This window comes from Silene latifolia, chromosome 8 (genome assembly GCF_048544455.1).
Source record: "Silene latifolia isolate original U9 population chromosome 8, ASM4854445v1, whole genome shotgun sequence".
Classification (NCBI taxonomy): domain Eukaryota; kingdom Viridiplantae; phylum Streptophyta; class Magnoliopsida; order Caryophyllales; family Caryophyllaceae; genus Silene; species Silene latifolia.
The window spans coordinates 103,999,824-104,022,250 of NC_133533.1; the positions used below are offsets into that span (position 1 = coordinate 103,999,824).

The 22,427-nt window shown below is 38.4% G+C and overlaps 1 protein-coding gene across 1 annotated transcript; it reads left to right on the plus strand.

The window, feature by feature from the left end:
• Positions 1-9,877: 9,877 nt before the first annotated feature.
• Positions 9,878-10,384, plus strand: LOC141595627 (uncharacterized). The gene has a single exon (XM_074415589.1). It carries the CDS (start codon positions 9,878-9,880, stop codon positions 10,382-10,384), a length of 507 nt encoding a protein of 168 aa, XP_074271690.1.
• The last annotated feature ends 12,043 nt before the right edge of the window (positions 10,385-22,427 follow it).

Consider the following 22,427-nt stretch of genomic DNA (forward strand, 5'->3'; position numbering starts at 1 on the left):
GGGGTAATATCCGTATAATACCCTTTAATTATAGGATTATAACGCAAAATTTACATGTGATTATAGTCATAAAACGAAAAACATGATGAAACGATAAAGATTAGAAATAACCTTCGGTCCTAGTGCAAAATGGCAATGAGAGATCAAGGTAGATCTCCTCCTAAATGTTGCACCCAAGATGGTCCGAGAAATGCCCTTGTGCTAGAGAGAATCCCCTAATTGCCTTGCAATATTGAGGGGATTGTTTTTTGTGAGTTTGTGTTGGATGAGAGATCCGAGTTTTCGAGAGGCACAATTCCCAAAACCCTAGTTTTCATACAAATGAAAAATGATTAGGTTAGAAGGGAGGAGAAACTCCCCTTTTGTGCCCTCTCATTCGGCAAAACCGAGTGGGTCAAGGGGAAGTGGGCTTCCACTTCCTCTTAACTTTAACTCGTGGTTCGGTCCATAATGCGCTAAGTGTATATGACGCGGTTTCATTATAAACTGTCATCGGTTATCGGAAATTAAGGCATCAACTAATAATACGGGTTAGTTGAATTATTAATACGTGTCCGACAAAGACAATATTGTATAATTATATTCAATATACATTTAATTAAATATAAAACGCTTATATTCAATTTATGAATTAACTGCTTAATTCGCCTTAGCCATTATTATTTAATCCGTATTAAATAAAATATCTCAACATCACATTTTGACTAATTACTAGTCAAATCACTTAGACTAACTGGTTAGTCAAAATTGGCATCTACATGACTGTATTTTCATACCGTCACATCTCTCAAACGTATCCTATAGGTGTGACTTTTAGGGACCAGTTGATCACCGCCATCTGTATGACAATAACGTCAAACTTATCTAGCAAGCCAACCGTTATTGATAAACGTGGACCAACTGATTATGATACAAAAGTATACCCTTTGATCCTTTTAGAGATTTATAAGTCCTTGCACTAACTGTTAAGGACACCAACCCCAACAGTCTCCTGTGCGGGTGCCGCTGCTCTTGTCGTTGTGACAGTGTGAGTCGGCGTGCCACCCATTAGGTCCAGGAGTAGCTTCAGTTTAGCTGCATCAACCACATGTCCCATGATGGTGACTTGGTCGGCGGGCAGCGGCGTATCTGGTATTATTGGCATCCCGTACGCCGGTTGAATTACTCGGCCGGTGGAGGGCTGCACAACCCCAGAATTGTGGACGGTATCATCTTGGCAGAATTCGGTTTCGTCAGTCACAATTGCTTCTGGCTGTTTTGACATCTTCTTAGCTTGTTGGGTGGGTTTTGTTTTTGTAAGGGATTTGACTAGCTTCTAGTATCTGTTTTCCCACAGACGGCGCCAATTGTTCCGGGTGTAATTCCGAAGCAGCTATTTGTTACCACTCGTGGCTTGTAGAATGACGTCTTTGGTTGAATCCACACTTTAACCTAAACACCTCATAATCTGGTAATATCTTCCTTATCTCTCTACAACATATACTTCGCCAAGTAACACACAACTTATCTCTTTAAGTTCACTGACTTGAGCGTCGGAGTGAGTACGCTCGGCCAAAGCCGAGCCCTCAGTTTGTTCATTGTTTCAGGAGAGGCCGAAAGAAGGATTCAACCAAATACGTCATTCTACAAGCCACGAGTGGTAACAAATAGCTGCTTCGGAATTACACCCGGAACAAATTAGATTGATAAGCAAATAATAGGCGATAGTCGATCTAAGCAGCTAATAAATTCAATTAACCCTAATTAATATTCATCTATCCCCTTCAACCATAGATGAAGAATTAGCTACGCATAACAATAGGAAGAACGATAAACATAATTAAAGAAAACATAAGAATAGAGATTACAAATACCGAACAATGATTAATTGGAAGATTAAAGGTATGAACGATCTTGCAAGCAACAATATAAAGAGATTTTAGAGAGGGAAGCTAAACTAAACTAAACTAGGGATTTAGAATAGTGAAAAGCAAAACCTAATTATTGTGTATGAGTTTACTATTTATACTATTACATAATAATTAATTAAACCGATTTAAGGAAAGTTTCATAAAAAGTGCGTCAGACTAGATACTTGATCAAGTGTTGACACACTCGATCGAGTCACTCCAACAACTTCAGCTTCTTCGTGTCTTCTTCTCTTCTTGTTTTTGTCTTGCCGACTCCGCGGTGTGCTCCATTTTACTCTTTTGCTCCACAAATGCATCCAATCTACATTAAAACACCAAAATACGGAAGTGTCGACATTTATAATATAAACGGAAAATAATTAACATAGTATAATACAAAACCGTCTCAAAAATAACTAAGGGGAGGCATAAATGTGTATATAATTATGACTCATCATTTGACAAGTAGCTTATTCAACCAAATAACTACCTGAAATAAAAGGCAAACAAGGGTAACATTTAATAAATAAGGTTTATCATACATGCATGTGCTCTTAAAAGACACATTAAAAACCTACATGTAGAGTTCTGATCTCCATCAGGCTTACAGAAAAAGGTGCATGAGATCGGTGAGGTTCACTCTTCAAATCAATTGGTGATAAAATGAGTAGCCTACTTACTTATAAGCAATCCCATCAAATTTTCTACCAATGTGGGACAATACCTCCACACACATATGGGAGTAGAGCTTATCAAATCTCCCCCTTTCACATGTGTGTGCTGAAACTCCCTTCACTTGGTGCTGCTCCGCACCCGATGCAACCCCGCACTATGCGGGCCAACCATGCTACTACGTATCTCTGGTCAACCAAGGGTAAGAGTCCAGCTAGCGGTGGTGCTGCTTCACAACCACTATGCTACTTCTCGTCATCTCGAGCACCGTCACCACATGTTGAGTTCTTGTAATTGGCGTATAGAAATAGGTGCATGAGACCGGCTCAGATCACAAGCAAGTCATGAGCTTCCATCTTAAAACCAATTATTGATAAGGGGAGTATACGTAGTCCACTTACTTAGCAATGTGGGACAATGTCTTTCACACACAAATGAGTATAATTCTTAAAACGGATATATCCGTCCTAAGTGAGACATACTTATGCTACTTAATATCTTGTGATGTTTTATAAAATCTGACTATCTTATGCTCCTCTGCCTCGGTCATTTGTTGTCCTATATTTCATTTAAGGGTGTCTCAGTCAATTGTTGTCATTTCTATTTTAGAATTGCATTTGATGAGCAATTTGATCTTTCACACTCAATTTGGTCCACTTGTCATTTTAGAATTGGGTGACTCCTTTTTCCTTGGTCTTTGTGTCAAAATCAAAGGACAATAATTAATCGAGACGGACGGAGTACTTACATAACATTACCTAAAAGTTAAATCAATGTAATTTGGCTAGGGCATGTACAAATTCAGCAAACCTTGCCTTTTTAGTTGACTTATACGCAACGGCAACCTTGCATGGATAATGCAACTATGCCACCCAATGATTATAATGACATCAAGTAATCTGTATATGATAATGAAAGTGGTAGTTATGAATTGAAGATCGAGGTAATTAAAGAGGCATGTAGTTAAATTGAATGACATTGCTACCCTTGGATAAAACCCTATAAAAAGCAGCAGCAGAAGAGTAGTTCATCAAAACTAAGTCGAAGCAATAAACAACAACTAAACACACAAAATTAATCACATTGTCATCCGTAAGAAAAATGGAATCCAACACCAAGGTAGTTGCAGCAATGATGGTGGTAAACCTATAGCCAGTGGCGGATGCACGTATTGCTATGGGGTGTCCAAGGACACCTCAAACTTGGGGAAATTTGTTGCAGGAAGTTATGCAAATTGGAGTAGAGGACATTAGGACACCCTAAAAATGCTAGTGGGACACCAGTCAAACAAGAGCATTGCCACTTGTCCTTGCTTGAGAAGATTTTACATATAAATAACTACCCCTGTAATACTATTTGATTATTGAATTACCAAGAGAGTAGTAATTTTAACTCGTGAGCCTAATCTATACCTTATGACCTACGGAGTACTTGGCTATTAGTCTACTTTTATAAGACTAGTTGGAATCCCGCGTGCGTACACGCGGTATCCAACTCTTATTAGCTATAACAAATGGCAGCGCCAGTCGAAGATCGATTCTTGTATCATTGAAATACCATTTTATTTTGACGTTATTTGTACATTATTTAAACGTTATTTGTACAAGCACACATGCATCTATTACAAACGTAAGTGCTTATAGGTCTTCATCAGTTCTAGTAAACATAAAGTTCCTGAAGCTAATGTACTCTTACTTCGAAGCTGTTAATAGTATGCTATAAGCTAATCATTTGGCACAACATAGACACCAAACTCTATAGACATATTTTGTGCTTCCTTGCGTGGGAGCAAATCACTTTCAATCTCAGACTACCACGGAATTATATGTCAATGCCGAAAAATGTGTCGCTTCTCACACGGTCGAACCAAACACCTTCCATCAAGGTAGCGACATGTCATAGCACGATCGGTTCCAAGAAAGCTAACAAGAAGCATGATAGAGTGCCTCGCCTTTGCACCTCCTGGATACCTCTTCTAGTACAGCCATGGCCTCTGATTCTTTAGCCGCATCTGAGTTCACATTAATATAGCCTCCTTCCAGCCTCACCCATTCAATTTAAAAATGGAACAGTTCTACTCAATTGTCCTATGTACTGTTTGTCACAAACATAACCCTTGCTTGTATTGTAGTGATGAGAATGCCAAGGTAACCTTCTTCTTGTGGGATACTGAAAGCAACAAGTAATTATGTAACTAAATCCTCTTACTATTTGTACTTTGTAAATTTTCAAATTACCAAATTAATAAATGAAAAGTGGATATGTTTGTGACAAACAATACATAGGACAACCAAGTATCATTTTCGACTCAGACATCTCGCTCCTCAACAATATAGACCCTTGACCAATACAACATACTATCGAGCCATGTGTAATGTACCACATGCGAACCCTCGGCATCCACATGTTGTGGATACATCCTAAACAGTTAAGAAATTATGCTTGCACGGTCACAACAACCTTTTTTATAAGCCGCCAACGCAAACCTATGGTCATAGCCTTATACATCACAAACCTCTAGACTAATTAAAATACTGAAAGACTTTGCACAAAACTTAGAAAGATTTGTCCTTGTAATTGTAGAATTAAAAACCCAAGAGTGCAGCTATAAAGTTTACATTTTTTTTTTTTTTGGATAAAAGGAGCATTAGAATTAAATTAAAAGGTTCAAGAGTTTACAATACATCACGGGGGCGGGTCGGGGGAAAGAGGCACGCAGGCCAAAACAGAATCAGAAATACAGAGTTCAACAACAAAAGGAGGGGGGTAATCCCACTCAAAGCAGCCTAACGAGGAACTGGTGTCACAGATGGAATGATGGGCAAGGGCATCAGCAACACGGTTAGCCGTCCTTTTTTCAAAAACCAGCGTCAAATGGGGGGAGTCCTGCAAGAGGTCCCTACACTCAAGAATAATGTTAGAATACGGACCACAAGGGGGGGGAGGGGCGTAAAATAGAGGTCACCGCATCAAGACAATCAGAAGCAATCAGGACATTGTTCACATGGACTCTAGAGCGAATGATCCCATCACGGATGGCAAGAACCTCACTAAGGAAAGGGTTAGGGGCAAGGAGGCGGGTGGACCAACCAGAAACCCAGGAACCAGAAGGATCTCTAATAACACACCCCAGGCTAGCAAAGGAGGAGGAGGGGGAAAAGGCCGCATCAACGTTGGCCTTAAGCCAACCAAGCGGCGGAGGGGCCCAGCTCAAAGAGTAGCTAAAGGCATCAAGGGGGGTGGTAATCACAAGGGAGCCAGAGCAGGTGTGGTCAGAGGCACGGATCCAGGCAGAGGTCTGGGAGGTGACGGAGGCACAAAGGGAGGAGGGGGTAAGGGTGTTGGGAGTGGAAAAGGTTAGGTCACAACGTCTAAGCCAAAGACGCCAAAGGAGGAAAGTGAAGAGGGTATTCCAAGAAGAGGAGCGAGACGAACAGTTAGCGAGGAGTCAAGGTTGAAGGTCGGAAGTGAAGAAAGAGTCAGGGACATTAAGGAGAGTCCAACAATGAGAGGCAAAGCAGCAGTCTCTCAGGGCATGGAGGGTGGTTTCAGGGATAGAAGGGTTGGGACACAAGGAGCAAGATGGGCTGGGGAGGATGTTTCTCCCAAAGTTTACATTTTACAACCACCATTCACCGGCTAAAACGTTGATGCATTCTTAGGAATAGAATTCCAAATGTCAATCCTTCCACCTTCATTGACAACAAGGAACTTGGACCAAACACAGTAAACCAAAATAAAATTTGAACAATTAAGATTTTTATAATAAAAAAATTACCAAACATTTAACATATCGTCAAGTCTGATGCAAGTCCACAAATAATTTTTTTCCCATTTCTGGCAAATTGGTCAAGTGTTGATGCCACAGTTGTAATGTAAGTTAACAATATAGTTATATAAAATTGTTGATGCCACAATAGGGGGTACTGTAAGGTTAACTCAACGCCCGAGAAGCCATTCCAAACACTATTAAGGGGCTTCTTGTAATGTAAGTTAACAATATAGTTATATAAAATTGTCTTTTACAAAACAAAATAAACGCACAAGAATTTGGTAAGTACTTTCGTAAAACAACAGAGAAATACCCAAGTCAAATAGTCATAAGTTTACTAACAAACAAAGTAGACGACATGCTTCAAAGTAAGATTGACCTCTTGTCATTTGTCAACACCCATAAACTGTACACTAAAAGAAGTCACAATCGTTACTAAATAGAAATCAAATTGAGGGACTAAATTTTATGCTTCCTAGTTTAATTGTCTCTCTCTCTCTCTGTAATCAAGGCACTACCCCAAGCTTTATGCAACCAACCTAAACTACTCCGAGTCTCGATACTGGCTATCTACACTTGATTACAACTGGCACTGAAAAACTCAGTCATCAATCCATATCATGCCATCATATGGTAACATTAGCACACAAAGTATTTCAAGTCTTCCATAATAACATGCATGATGTACCAAAAACACCTCATATAATATGAAATCATTGATACATACCTTCAACTACCGTAAAGCCTATAACCCAACTCTTTCTAAACAACACCTAAATGACAAAGTCAAAACGGCCACTTATTGTCTTGACAGGTGATTTGGATGTATCAAGTAGCAATATCCAATGGCACTCCCTATGAATTTTTGCCCACATTGAATTTAACTTTGAATTTACTTTAGATATATCTCTTTTCGTTTTTCAAATTAACCTTTAGAAGGCAGGAATTGCATCAGTAGCAAGATGAATATAGCTATGGCATAAGGTGCAAGTTAGAGGCGATGCACATTGGAGAATGGAGGCACATATAATTCATATTTAAGTTACAAAATTCACATAAAGCCAATCTTTCAATGCCAAAGAAAACATATAAATTTTTAGGGTTTGCCATCTTGGTTTCGTTAGGAACTTAGGGGGCGTTTGGTTCAATAGCATGGAATGGAATGGATTGGAATATGAATCCATAATGGTATGGGGTTCTAAATCCATTCCTTCATAAACTTGTTTGGTTCATCTTAAAATTGTAAAAGGGTGGAATGGAGTTTGATACCAAGGGTGGGAGTTGGGTATGAGATTCTAGGGGGATGGAATGGAGTTAGAATTCATTGGGTATCTAACTCCATTCCAAAAGACTCCAACCAAACATTGGAATGGAGCAAATCCATTCCAATCCATTCCAAGAGAGTCAACCAAACACCCCCACTGGATACATTATGTCTAATAACAGTATAGTCGGTCGTACCAGCTAGAAGTGGTTAGCTGAACACTGTCGTAGCCATATACCGTCCCACAGAAAAGTGACGCAGGTTATAAAAAAGACACAATACCAAGGAAGACATTGGAGTTTTAGTTGATACAATTCATCAAATAGGCGGTGGGTAAATTCGTACTGAAGGCAATTTAATGGGTTGATCCCAACCAAGTTTGGCTTTAATGGGTTGACCCCAATCAAGTTTGGCTTTTTCATTCGCAAGAGTCACGAATCGAACCCCTGACCACTTGTTTAAGAGATGAGAGCCCTTATCACTCACACCAGCCAACTTTGGTATTAAACAAATATGTTGAAAAGAGGAAAGCAGGGAAGAAGGCAACTGAAAATTAAAACAGAATGGCAAAGTAGTAATATCTGACGTCATGCAAGGGTGAAGGCAGTCACAAAGTGACAAACCCCCCTCATTCTTTTTTTATATATGATATATGATATACGGAATACAAAGTTAAAAATATCAATAATAGCGGAATTATAGTCTGAGATAGTCTCATATTGCAATTTGTAAGATAGTATACTTGTATAAAAAAAAATAACTCGTTCACTAATAGCAATAAATGAATTGTTTTATACAGAATTCGTTCCACGGTGTGAGATCGCCTTATTCTCCCAACTTCACTTTATGCGGTGTTCAAGACGCTATTTTGACCGTATTTTTCGTCATGTATTTATAATTTTTTATTGTTGAAAAAATATTTTCGGAAAGATTGTTTGATGACAAATCTAAATATTTAAGTTTTATGTATGTCTTAATATTTTTTTGTTTCAATTTATTCAAGGTCAAAGTTTGATAACATTGACCCTAAAAAGTAAAATGAGAAGAATAAAAATGGATGGAGGGAGTACGTAAATACACTAACGTGTAAGCGTTATCGTCTTATCGATGGTATGCTCGTGGGTACTCACTACTCAGAGTATTCATTACACCATAATTTCGAAAAAATCTATTTTACAATAGAAAATTTCGCTTTTGTGAAATGAAACTTTAAAAAGAAATTCTACAAAAAATTGCAAAAAAAATTCAACAAAAATAGTTTAAAAAAGGACCCCGTAAAATTGTTTTCCTGGATCCGCCACTGCCTATAGCCATGTTTGCATTTGTCTCTGCAAATGCAACAATAACACCATGCCCAACACTAGACATATGTGTAGGCTTACCATTGGTGAATGTGACGTTAGGTTTCCAAGCCGGGACACCGTGTTGTACCCTTCTAAGTGGGCTAGTGGCTGCTAATGCACAAGCATGTATCCCCGGAGGCCTTCTTGGTACACTTACCACCGCAAATTATAACAAAGAGCTCGTTGTTTTCATCAATGCCTGTAACCTCCCCACCTTCGGCTGTCCTTACTAATTGTTCATCCCTAATGTTATTAATTAACTAAGTCCTCGGCAAGCTATGCCCTTTCTTAATTAATTAGTAGCTACTACTAAAAATAACAATGAATGCATGTATGGCGGTGTAATACTGTGTCTCAACCGCCATGCAGGTTAAATCATATATGTATGTTTGTCATTGTGTAATGCTCTTTCATTTAAGCTCCATACATCTGTTTTATTTATATTCGCTATTCTATCTACTTTCGTTATCCATGCTTGGCTCTTTTTCTTCTTGAACAACATAAACCATACCCTCAAATTAACCCTGAATAATAAAGGTCGGACACACAGTAAGTGACAGCGCTAAGAAGGTTAGTAGAGGCGCTCATCGCCAGATAACAATAGGCTTTAAAATTTTAATTAAAAATTCTGAATCGATAAGTCTAAAAGTTTTAGTCAAAAATTCCAAAAATTATCAAAATTGTTAGTGTAAATATGTTAATATTAGATTGTATATCTTTTAGTTATCGTAAATATCTCGTAGTCATATATTCTGAAATATTCCGTGCAACCTTTGTATTGACTATATATATGAGTAATATGAGATCACCCAAGTTAGGGATTACATTAACTTACATGGTATCAGACTAGGTCACCTCTAAACCCTCACAATACTCAATCCTTACCTCGTTTTTGGCAGCCAATCCCCGCCGCCAAACACCTCTCTTTCTCGACAATATGGTCGACCCCAACAAATCAGATTCAACCCCGCCGCCCAAAGCCTCTCTCCACCCTGTGTACACCGTGTCTAACATCACCAACAAGGTCCGTATCCTCGACGGAACAAACGTCACCTATGCCTCGTGGGTTCGGCTTTTCACCCTTCATGCCCGTGGGTACAAGGTTCTTGCGCACATCGATGGCACTCCGCCACCGTCACCTTCTGCCGAGAACTATGTCGAATGGTGTGAGGTCGATGCCCATGTCCTTCAGTGGATATATGGCACGATGAGTGATGATTTGCTTCCCCGTGTCCTTGAAGATGAATCGACCGCATATCAGGCTTGGAAAAGAGTTGAGAATATCTTCCTCAACAACAAAGGAGCACGGGCCGCGGCGCTTGAACATGAGTTCAGCAATTTGAAACTCGATAGTATGCCCTCCCTTGATGCTTATTGTCAACGATTGAAGGATCTCGCTGGTCAAAGAAAGACGTCGTCTCCACAGTCGACAATCAAAGGCTAGTACTTCAATTGGTGCGTGGTCTTTCTAGTAGTTATGATACTGTCGCGGCCTACATCAATCAAACTTTGCCCCAGTTCGAAACCGCTAGGAGCATGTTAGAATTAGAAATGCACCACACCTCTGCTCGGGAGGAGCCAAATGCGGCCTTAGCTGCCACCCCTACCCCACCCTCTGATTCGTCTCAATGGGACGATAACTCCAATCCCTCTGGTTCTCAGAATCGATCGTCGAACAGGGGCAATGGTAATCGTCGACGCGATAATCGTAATTATAAGAAAAATGGCTCGCCATCTCAAAACAAATCCACGGTACCAAACTCTGTTTCTCCGTGGTCAAATTTTAATATGTGGCTTTACCCTTGGACCCCTCCCTCCTGCCCATACCCGACATACCCGGGTTGGTCTCCACCATGGCAGCCGTGGACTGGTTCAAATTCTAGCCGTGCTTTGTCCAATCGCTCGAATAACAGTGGGTCTCGTAACAATTTTGGACAAGCTCATGTTGCTGATCATGAGCAAGCCCAACCCACAGACCTTGCTCAAGCTTTTCAGGCGCTGGGATTACAAGCTCCAAACCGACCTTGGTTCATGGATACGGGCGCCTCTTCTCACCTAACCTCCGATTCAGGTACGTTGGTTCCTCCTTTTAATGCATCTTCAATTCGTTCTATTATAGTTGGTAACGGTCACAGCATTCCGTTCAAACCTCTGGCAATACTTTTATTAAAACACCAGAGCGTACCCTTCACTTAACCAACGTCTTACATACGCCAAAAATTATAAAGAATCTTATATCTGTTCGGCAATTTACCAAAGATATTAACGTATCTGTTGAATTTGATCCTTTCGGTTTCTCTGTGAAGGACCTTCAGACTAGGATGACGATTCTAAGGAGTGACAGTAATGGCGATCTTTACCCCGTGTCTTCCACGTCCGCGTCGTCCACAAATAATCAGGGTCACAGCTTAGTCTCTTTGTCTCATGACATCTGGCATAGTCGTCTAGGCCATCCTGGCCCCAACATTGTTAGTTTTCTTAAGAGTCATTCACGTATTAGCTGCAATAAAGAGACTAGCTCAAATTTATGTCATTCGTGTCAAGTCAGTAAACACAAACATTTGCCTTTTTTTGATTCTACTTCTGCTACTGTTGCTCCATCTGATATTATACACAGTCATTTATGGACTAGTCCTATTTTGAGTAAAAGTGGTTATAAGTATTATCTTGTGCTCATTGATAATTTTTCGCAATTCGTTCGGGTTTATCCTCTCAAAAATAAATTCGATGTGTTTGATCGTTTTATATCTTTTAATGCTTACATTCACACCCAATTTCATTGCAAAATCAAATCATTTCAGTGTGATCTCGGGCGCGAATTTGATAATAGTCCGTTTCATGAGCTTGCCAATAAAAATGGTCTTACTTTTCGCTTCTCCTGTGCTCAAACTTCCCCACAAAACGGCAAAGTTGAACGTATGATACGCCGTCTTAATGAAATTGTCCTTTTTCTTCTCTCTCACGCCTCCATACCTCCCAACTTTTGGGTCGAAGCTTTAAATGCGGCGGTCTATCTTCACAATATCCTTCCTACAAAAATTCTCCAGTTCTGCTCTCCTACTTCTGTTTTCTTCTCCAAAGATCCCTCCTATGATCATTTACGCGTTTTCGGCTGTGCGTGCTATCCTAATATTTCTGCCAAGCGTCCCCATAAATTGTCTCCTAGGTCTCTTAGGCGTGTCTTCCTTGGTTACCCGTCTCAACAATGCGGGTATCGTTGTCTAGATTTAGCCAGTGGAAAAATCATTATTTCTCGCCATGTCACTTTTGACGAGTCCGTCTTCCCATTTGCTGAGACTTCGCAGCTTCCGCTTACCTCTTACTCTTTCCTTGACCCTCCAGCCACGCCCATCAACCCGCTCCTTTTTGAACAAATAGTTGTGCCACCCAATCCCCCTACCCATACCGACACACCCTCCTCATCAGTCACACCTCCTGCCCATACCGCCACACCCTCTTCACCAGCCACACCCACTGCCCTGCCCCGAACGCCCACCACCCAACCAACCGTGTCCCCTCAGCCAGCCTCCCCAATCGTGACCACCTTAACACCGACACCACCTCCCCCTCCTCCCCCTCGCCCTCACTCCATGACCACTCGGGCAATGAATGGTATTTTCAAGCCCAAGAGGTTTGCCGATATAGCCCATCAACCAACCGCTTTATCACCCGTTCCCAAATCACCAACCCTCGCTCTTAAAGACCCGAATTGGAATGCTGCGATGCAGGACGAATTTAGTGCATTAAAGGCTAACCACACGTGGGACTTGGTGCCTCGGCCCTGTGATGCTCATGTCATTCGGTGCTTGTGGCTCTTTCATCATAAATTCCACAGTGACGGCTCCTTACAACGATATAAGGCTCGCCTTGTCGTTAATGGTAAAACACAACGGGTTGGTATAGACTGTGATGAGACATTTAGTTCTGTTGTAAAACCGACTACTATCCGTCACTAGTAGAAAAAGTCTCATTGACATCGGTTATTTTACCCTATTTACATCGCTTTTGTGGCGATGTTTCTGGGGGCGACGTATTTAGTATTTTTAGCTAAACATCGGTTTCAGAACCGATGTAAATAGTATAAAATTAACATCGATTATGGGTAAAAGCGATGTTAATAGTGTTTCAATTACATCGGTTTTGGTCTAAAACCGATGTAAATAGTATAAAATTAACATCGATTATGGGTAAAAGCAATGTTAATAGTGTTTCAATTACATCGGTTTTGGTCTAAAACTGATGTAAATAATATATTATTAACATCGGTTATAGGTGAAAAGCGATGTTAATAGTGTCTCAATTACATCGGTTTTTGTTTGAAACTGATGCAATGTAAATGACATTTTTACATCGTTTTGTCTGAAACTGATGTATGAAACTGATGTAGAATGATTCAGAATGACGATTTACTCTTAAGCTATTTGTGAATTTTTACACTGTTAGGGGCCTGCAAAATGAATCAATATAAAAATAACATCCCTGCATCTCATTCCTTCCAACAATTTTAAACACAACTACATATTTATTATACCAAAAAAATATCTTAGCGTATACAATTACGTCCATTCAAAATAATTTAAAATGTACACTACAAGCTTCTACGACGCAAAATGTGTATTTTCAATTACAATTTCTAGAAATCTAAATCATACATACTCTAGACGTTCTTTCCACAATAAAGCGACCAAAGCTCTCGAACCTCGTTCATTTGTTCAATTGTCATTTGCGAACCTGAAACACACTACATACAAGAACAAGTATTATTAGGCCACACTTAGAAAATACGAACAATATCTACACATAGACATTCTATACGAACAATATCTATACATAAAAATTCAAACAGTTCGAGACAATAGATCAAGCTACCTTTACTATGTCGTCCTCTGATGATGCGTAACGTACAGTAATATCATACATCCACTTCATAACATAATAACCGCACTCATAACTCTGCGGCTGTTGAGGGCACTACATTTATACAAAATCAAGAGTAAGTAGACAGCCAACAAGGACAATCAGGTTGCTTTTGCTCGAGCACTACATTTATACAAAATTAGCAGTAAGTAGACAGCTGACAAGGACATACAAATATATGTCCTTAATATTCACTTGTTAAAACCTTGAACCTTTCCTTATTTTATAAGGAACATACCCCAACATGTCCTTATTTTATAAGGAACATACTCACAAAATAATAACCAAGTCTCACATGTGCCCATAAATTGTTGTTCTTTTTTTATCATTCACTTGTGCACTTTGCATGTGAATTATTTGTCTTCATCTCTCTAAAAATAATATTCATCACTACTAAGATTGTTAGTATACATATTAATATTTACTAAGACTTGTTAGTAATATTACAAATAATATCAAGGGTATAATAATAATAAGTTCTAGTTAAATACTTATTATTATTTTTGGGTAAGTATACCATCGGTGGGATTTATCATAGTGTATACTGTATACTTAAATTTTGGGAGAAATATCTAAACTGCTATTTTTCCTGGAGTTGTAGGTAAGAAGAGTAGAGTTAAAGTTCACTTACTATTTCACTTATCAACTCTTGCGTTTGCGACGAAAGGTCCTTGGATGAAGGGGTATGTCCTTTGACCCACAAATAACCCCTATCTTCAAGAAGTTTCGTAACATTTTTATGAGTAGCTTCGGGTTCAACATCAAGATCATTAGCCAAGGCATCGTTTAATTCTTCTTCATACCAATCCTCCATCTTACTCATATAACCAGCTCTTCCCATATAATGTCGGTGCAAGTTACACTTTTGGGATTCCTGTGCTTTTCTACTTTTTTCCTGCAATTTATTAATTATAAAACCAATAATTTTTATTAGTAATAAACTTGAAAAAAAAAACAGAGAGTTGAATATCAATTAACAAACAACAAAGTAATTCACCTTAAATGTCTCATCCATTCGTTGTTTCACAAACTCATTCCAATCATCTGGTGTTATCCCTTTATAAAGGGACAAAGGATCATCTAAAGGCTCTGCTCTCCTTTGTTGTCTTGTTTTAGTGATAAAAAAACAAGTCAAGTTTGTCCTAAACAACCTAAAACTCTTGCCCACGTTACTTAGTACCTTCTTACGCATTGCATCATCAGTGAAGTTCCATTCGGTCTATCAAAAGAATTCATAAACATGGCACAGAAATCCCATTAACAACCTAAGGGAGAAGAGTTACTATTGAAGAGTACAAATGAATGGAAAAAAATGTCAATTGTTTGCCAAAAATACAAGTGTAAATAACCTAATGAAACTACCCATTGAAGAAACTATAAACAACCTAAGGGAGAAGAGTTACTATTGAAGATCAGTGGTCCATTGCTGGCTATTAGTTTATGTTTGCTGCATAAAACCCTGTAACAGCTGCTAGTTTAGCTTTTAATTTGACATGCTTTCTGTCGTTCTGAAGGTGGTCTCATTGATAATTGAGAGTCTGGCCTGGCTCTCCGTGTTGATCATGATTGGAGTAGAAAACAAAGTGTATATTTGTGAATTCAGATGGTTTGTCAGATTTGCTCTCATTTATGCTCTGGTTGGAGACGCTGTCATGCTTAATCTTGTGATCTCCGTCAAAGAATATTATGAGAGGTTGGTTCTTCTTGTTAGTTTTAATTTGGTTCCTAGGTTACTAATTTCAATTCCTCATTGATTATATTTATGATGGTTGATGCTCTATTTTTGTTTTCTTGTTTTTTTTTTCCCAAGTGTTTTTTCAACTATTTTTTGTGTAACATTCTAACACCCGTTTTAATTATCTCTCTGTCTCGTTACATTGATCACCCCAATAACAAGTGAAAGTAGTTTTAGAGAAAGGCTTGAAACAATGACAACATATGCATATGATGCCTTGAAATCTGTCATTCTCATAAAATATTAAACAAAAGGAATGACAAGACTTGGTTAAAACTATCTTACCACTAACTATGGGTAGACCGTGTTTATTTTGAGGTTCTAGTGTGGGTCTGTACTCACTAACAAAATAAGTTTTAGTGATGGAATATCTACCATTACCATGCATTTTTTGAGCTTATTAGGACCATATGACGATTATTTGTGGCTTTTAAAATCCTCAGAGTCTACACTTTTAATACAACATTATGTTTAAAGAGAGAATGCAATGTTTCTTGGAGAAAGGCGTTACATGAGAAAAAAAGCTGTCTAGTTGGCCCTTTTTCTTATTCATGTATATTTCTCCTTTCTCTATTTTGGAATATTACTTCGTACCTTAACATAATTGGGAGTTGCTTTTTGCACTGCAGTCCAGTGTCTTTGTACTTGTACCTCGGTGAGGTAGTTATCCAGTTTAGTGTACTTGACCTTTTCCCATAATGCATTAATTTTCATATTTAGTGTTCTATGAATTTGCAAAGAGATTAGAGCTAGCATATATATCGCACAGTCTTTAAACATTGTGATAATTTCTGCGCTTCAACCATAACTTCGTAGTTGCTCTGTCCTGAACAAGTTTTTACTATTGTGAAAAGCACATTAAACTGGCTTATGTTAGATGGAAGGAGAGAGTCGTCAAACATGTTAGGAATTTGGCTTCGTACAACTTTTCTCTGGCAGGAGCGAAATAGGTGCAGATTGGAATTGAATCTGCAAAAACCAGACTACATTGGGAAAGTTGTTAAGCAGCTGGTGATAATTCGGTTAAGAGGTTGCATCTCAGCCCCAGCTCGTATTTCAGATAAGGAATGGTTACAAAGGATAGGGATAATTGCTTCTTAGTTTTGTCTTTGTAATTGAAAGTAGTGATAGAAGTTGCTAAAATGTATGCTGAACTGATGTATGCTTTTGATTTTTGAAATATAAAAATGCTCACATTACACCAAAAACAATAGCATTTCCATAACATTCTGGCATAATTGAGCTGAGGAATGGCTTTGTTCAAATGCTCATATCTTGAGTTTTACTTAGCCAAAAATTATGTTCTTTATATGTATAAAATGTTGAGAATGTCATCTTTCTCATGGACTTGGAATGGTCAAGTTTCACCGTATGGATATTTCTCAGTAATCCCTCAAAGACTGGCATGATTTAATGTTCCAGTTTGCAGCAATTCTGACCTGTCAGTACTAAAGGGCTCATATCTCCCAAACCAGGAAAGATATTGGGCAAATTCTTATTGGAGTGTGTAGCTAACTCATCTAGATTCGATTTGGTATATGGGAAACCTCGTGGTTCATCTTGAGGCAATTATTATAAGGTCTGCAAAACGGGTCTGAATGCTAAACTGTACAGCAGAGGTTCAGCCTGACCTATCGATACTAAAACAATCATACCTCTCAAACCAGACAACATATAGGAGTAATTATTTTTGGAGGTGGTAGCTAACTCAAGTACCTTTCATTTGGTACCTACGGGACATTCTAATTCAACTTGAGGAGCAAGATATGGGGTCTGCAAATCGACACAGAAACTGGAAGTGCTGCTGAGTAAAATGCATCAGTTCTGTTTTGAACTAGGAACGTTCAAGGGATTTTGGCCATTCATATGCTATGTAAAACTCGCCCAAAAAATGTACCTTAGTCCTATGATGATACTTGTATGAGGAAATAATATTGGCATCAAGAATGAAGCATGTGAGAGCAGAAAAACCAAGCCAAATGCAAGGACAAACTGTCATTGTCACTTGTGGTCATACCATTTTGGGTGAGTTGCTATGTGAGTCTTAATGAGCTATGTTGGGACTAATTGGGCACGACTTGGAGCTGTTACAAGCTGTCACAAGACTCACCTACTTCCTAAGCATAATGCCAAAAGAGGAGCCTCCAACATCCAATGACAACTCACCTTCAGTTTATTTGTTCCTATTTGTCTTGTTTACAAACTACACAAATTAGTCATATATTGCAAAATATATGCTCCAATTGCATCCTTTCTTACCAATGCCAAAACCTCTAATGAAGCTTGGACTATTCTTTCAAGCACATATGCGAATCTGTCTCGGGGCCATATTCTCCAGGTAAAAGACTCCCTTGACTCCTTCTCTAAAGGTAACCTTCCAATTTCCGACTACATGACTCAACTCAAAACCTTTACTGATAAACTCGCTGCCTTAGGCAAACCAATGGATTCGGAGGATTTGCATATCTTATTGTTTCATATTGTATTATATCTTTCCAATTCTCATATCTAGTTTTAGGATAATTTACCTTATTATTGTCAATATGTAAACTATATATACCTTGTATCATATCCTTATTGCAATACATATATACAATTCAATCAATTCTCTTCTCAACTCTAACAACTAGTTCACACGGCAACAACACCAACAACTAGTCAGCAACAACAATCGAATGAATTCTAACAAACGCAAATTATTGTTTTCATCAGCAGTAGCATAAGACCGTGTTAATTGTAGCATAATACGGTACTACTCTATAACAATTAACAGGAGTACCAGAGCCCTAAATCGCTATATTGAATTCTAACAATCGCAAATAACTTCAGATTGCTTTCACATATCACACAAGTAACCAAATAATTGTAACATATTATTGACTACAGCATATGTAATTGCAAAATAATTGGAGAAACAATAAGAGAAATTTGGATGCAGGCATACCTGATTAATAAATCATACGGGGTCAAAGCAGGAAATAGGTTGAGGCCGGGTTCACAGGTGCGCGTGACGACAGGTAAATAAGGGTTGTGGTGGCCGGAAAAAGAGGAGGCGACGACGGCGTCTGCGTGGGTTTGTGTGGTAAGCAAAGAGGAAAGGGTTTTGCGTAGGGGAAGGGTTTAGCGTGGGAATTATGGGATAACTGCTGATGAAAGCGGTGTACTATTACGTGTTTGTTGCGTGAAGGACATGTTTTAGTGACATCGGTTGTCTAACCGATGTACTTGAAAGACCTTTAAAATAATTGTGAACGGTTATAACCTCGGTTTTTAGAATACTGATGTAATGACAATATATTAACATCGGTTTTCATATAAACCGATGTTAATATAATATAAATAACATCGTTTTGGTTTTTAAACCGATGTTAATAACTCCATTATTAAAGATTACATCGTTTTTATTAAAAAATATAAAAACGATGTAACTAAGGCAATGTCAATAGGACTTTTTGTACTAGTGCGTACCGTTCTTAGTCTTGCGGTCTCCCACTCTTGGCCCATTCACCAACTTGATGTTAAAAATGCTTTTCTCCATGGTGATTTGGCTGAGACTGTCTACATGCATCAGCCCCTCGGCTTTGTCGATTCTGCGAAACCATCCCATCTGTGTCGACTCCGTAAATCCCTTTATGGTCTTAAGCAGGCTCCGCGAGCCTGATTTCAGTGGTTTGCGACATTTATTCTTTCACAGGGTTTTCGTAGCAGTGCTTGTGATTCTTCGTTGTTTATATATTCCATGGGTACTGAGATGGCTTATTTACTGTTGTATGTGGATGATATTGTGCTCACTGCTTCTAGCACTACTCTGTTGCACTCTATTATTAAATCTCTCTTGCAGGAGTTTGCTATGACGGATTTAGGTGAGTTACACCATTTTTTGGGCATTACTGTTACCCGTACCGGTACTGATCTATTCTTGTCCCAAAAGAAGTATGCTGAGGATATTCTTAGTCGTGCTTCTATGTCGTCATGTAATGCCTCTACCACCCCGGTTGATGTTGGCGCTAAGTTGAGTGCCACGGCAGGTCCTCTTATTGCTGACCCGTCCTTATATCGCAGTCTGGCTGGTGCTCTTTAGTATCTCACTATAACCCGCCCAGATATATCTTATGCTGTCCAGCAAGTTTGCCTCTTTATGCATGCTCCTCGCAAACCGCATTTACATTTTTTTGAAACGTATTCTTCGCTATCTTAAAGGTACGCTTGCTTATGGCCTGACTTTTAAAGCATCCCGTTCTCTCACTATTACTGCTTATTCGGATGCTGATTGGGGTGGTTGTCCGGATTCTCGCTGTTCCACATCTTGTTATTGTGTGTTTTTTGGAGACAACCTCGTGTCTTGGTCATCCAAACACCAGGCCACGAATATCTCGTTCTAGTGCTGAGGCCGAGTATCGTGGGGTTGCTAATGCTATTGCCGAGACTTGTTTGCTACGCAATTTGCTTCTTGAACTTCGGGTCCCTATTAAACGTGCTAGCCTGGTTTATTGCGATAATATCTCTGCTGTTTATCTTTCTGGTAACCTCGTTCAACACCAGCGAACTAAGCATATTGAGCTCGAGATTCATTTTGTTCGCGAGAAAGTACAGGTTGAAACAATACGTGTTTTACATGTCCCTGCTGCGTTTCAATATGCTGACATTTTCACTAAGGGACTCCCACGGTATCTATTTGATCGTTTTCGTTCCAGCTTGAGCGTACGGCCTCCTCCCGCTCCAACTGCGGGGGTGTATTAGTGTAAATATGTTACTATTAGATTGTATATCTTTTAGTTATCGTAAATATCTCGTAGTCATATATTCTGGAATATTCCGTGTAACCTTTGTATTGACTATATATATGAGTAATATGAGATCACCCAAGTTAGGGATTACATTAACTTACAAAAATATTTGAGATACATTTTTTTTATATTATTTGTTTTAAAGCGTTTTTTTTACCATATGGTTAAGCAAAATGTTTATCAAATAAATCTAGCCGCTGCTTATCATGTACAGTTAACAATTAATTAATACATGTAAGTTTGACTGTAATTTTTAGGGCTGCATTTTTTCGTTGGCACCGGGTCTCTGATTGTTTCAAGACGGCCCTGAGTACTTGATTGCAATGATCAATTTGGTATTAAGTTGTGAATTTGTGTTTGACTCGAGACATTTAAATCATCTGAATTCATCAACATTGATATTTGTTTGATCTTATTTCAGTAGATTAATTAAAACAACAAATCCCCCAAAACTGGTTACTTTACTTTACACTCTTATACACTTAACATTTCACAAATAAGATTATACCTCCAGTGGTACAATAGCATCATACAACCAAGTTATATCTTATCGAGCTTATGGTGTAATTTTATTGAGGTTTCTTAAAGTTAATTTTTTTTATGTTTAAGTGAGTGAATTCAGAAATTTTATGGTATAGCTCGACTTCTTTAAAACAAAACTCGAAAACTTTATTATATAGCTCGGATTCTAGAGCATACAACTTGGTACAACTGGTTGTAGGATCTATTAATTGTTAACATTTTAATTAATTTAGTCCTTCTTTGTAGCCCATCCTTACTTTCACTACATTACTGTTTTAATAGCCTAGTTAAATGGGTGATTATAAATTTATATATAAAAAAACCGATTTATATTTATTAGACATACGCTTTTTAACACTTGAGTTACAAACGGGTCAATATTTATGGATTCATGAGCCTTAATGTAGGAGTCAGGTTTACATATCTGGTGAGCATTTAACAAGTCTACCTCTTATCTAAGCTCGTGGTGTTCAAAAAAAAAAAAAAAAAAAAAACTCCCCGGGTTAAAATGCTGAAAAACTCTTTGTCAAGTAGTGTTCAGACATAGTAAAAGCAGAAAACATCATCCCTACTAAAACATAACCTTAGTAACCGATCGGAGAAGCTGATGCTCATTAATTTATCGTCGGACCATTTCAAAATGTTCGGTCTCACGTAGGAAAACGTACAAATAAGAATATAAGATCAGCCCTAATTTAAATATTAAAGGAATGTCGTAGTCATGCGGTTTCCTGTAAATTGGGGAAATAGCCCTTGTCCAGTTGTCATGGAGGCAAGTATTACAGTATCAAACACGGTCTCAAAGCGTTTTCGGAGCATAGGGATATCTATTAGCGTTATAGAGTGGGTCAATTCAATAAGTAATATATGAGAGTAAAAAAAAAGCATACTCCGTATTATATCACTATTTCGTATTTTCGTATCGCATTTTATATTCCATTATCTCTTCTTTTAACACATTACTATATTTATTCAGGACATTTTCAACGCAACCAAAAGCCTTCAATATATAATCCGGCGTTCCATTCCATTTCTTCTTCTTCATCCAACCATAACACATCCATATAAAAGAAAAACAATTGTCATTCAATTATCAAATAATTCATCGTTTCGAACAAGAGTTATATATATCATGCATTCGCCAATTCAATTTTGTGTGTTATTGGTGGTGGTGTTACTCGTTTTACAATCTCTCCCTCAATATTTGGCTGATGAAATTATGTCGAACCATACAACGGTTACTTGGAATACAAATAAGGCAAAAGATGGAAATGAAATAAATAAAGAGACTTCAGTGCATGTTAGAAAACTTATTGTTTACAATCGTCCAAGAGTAACCCCGTCAAGGCCATCAACATCGGTATCAAGTATTCCAATAATATCAACTACTCCTACAATACCAACTACTCCAAGCGTTAAATCACCGAATCATTCGAATGCCGTAAAATCACACATTTCATGCCTTACTTTTTCACCCTTATTTGTTCTATTATTTCTGTAAGAAATACTATTTGTTCAAAAGTTTA

What these genes read in the sequence shown, in the direction of transcription:
- LOC141595627 (XM_074415589.1), top strand. Translation starts at nt 9,878, where the DNA reads ATGGTCGACCCCAACAAATCAGATTCAACCCCGCCGCCCAAAGCCTCT.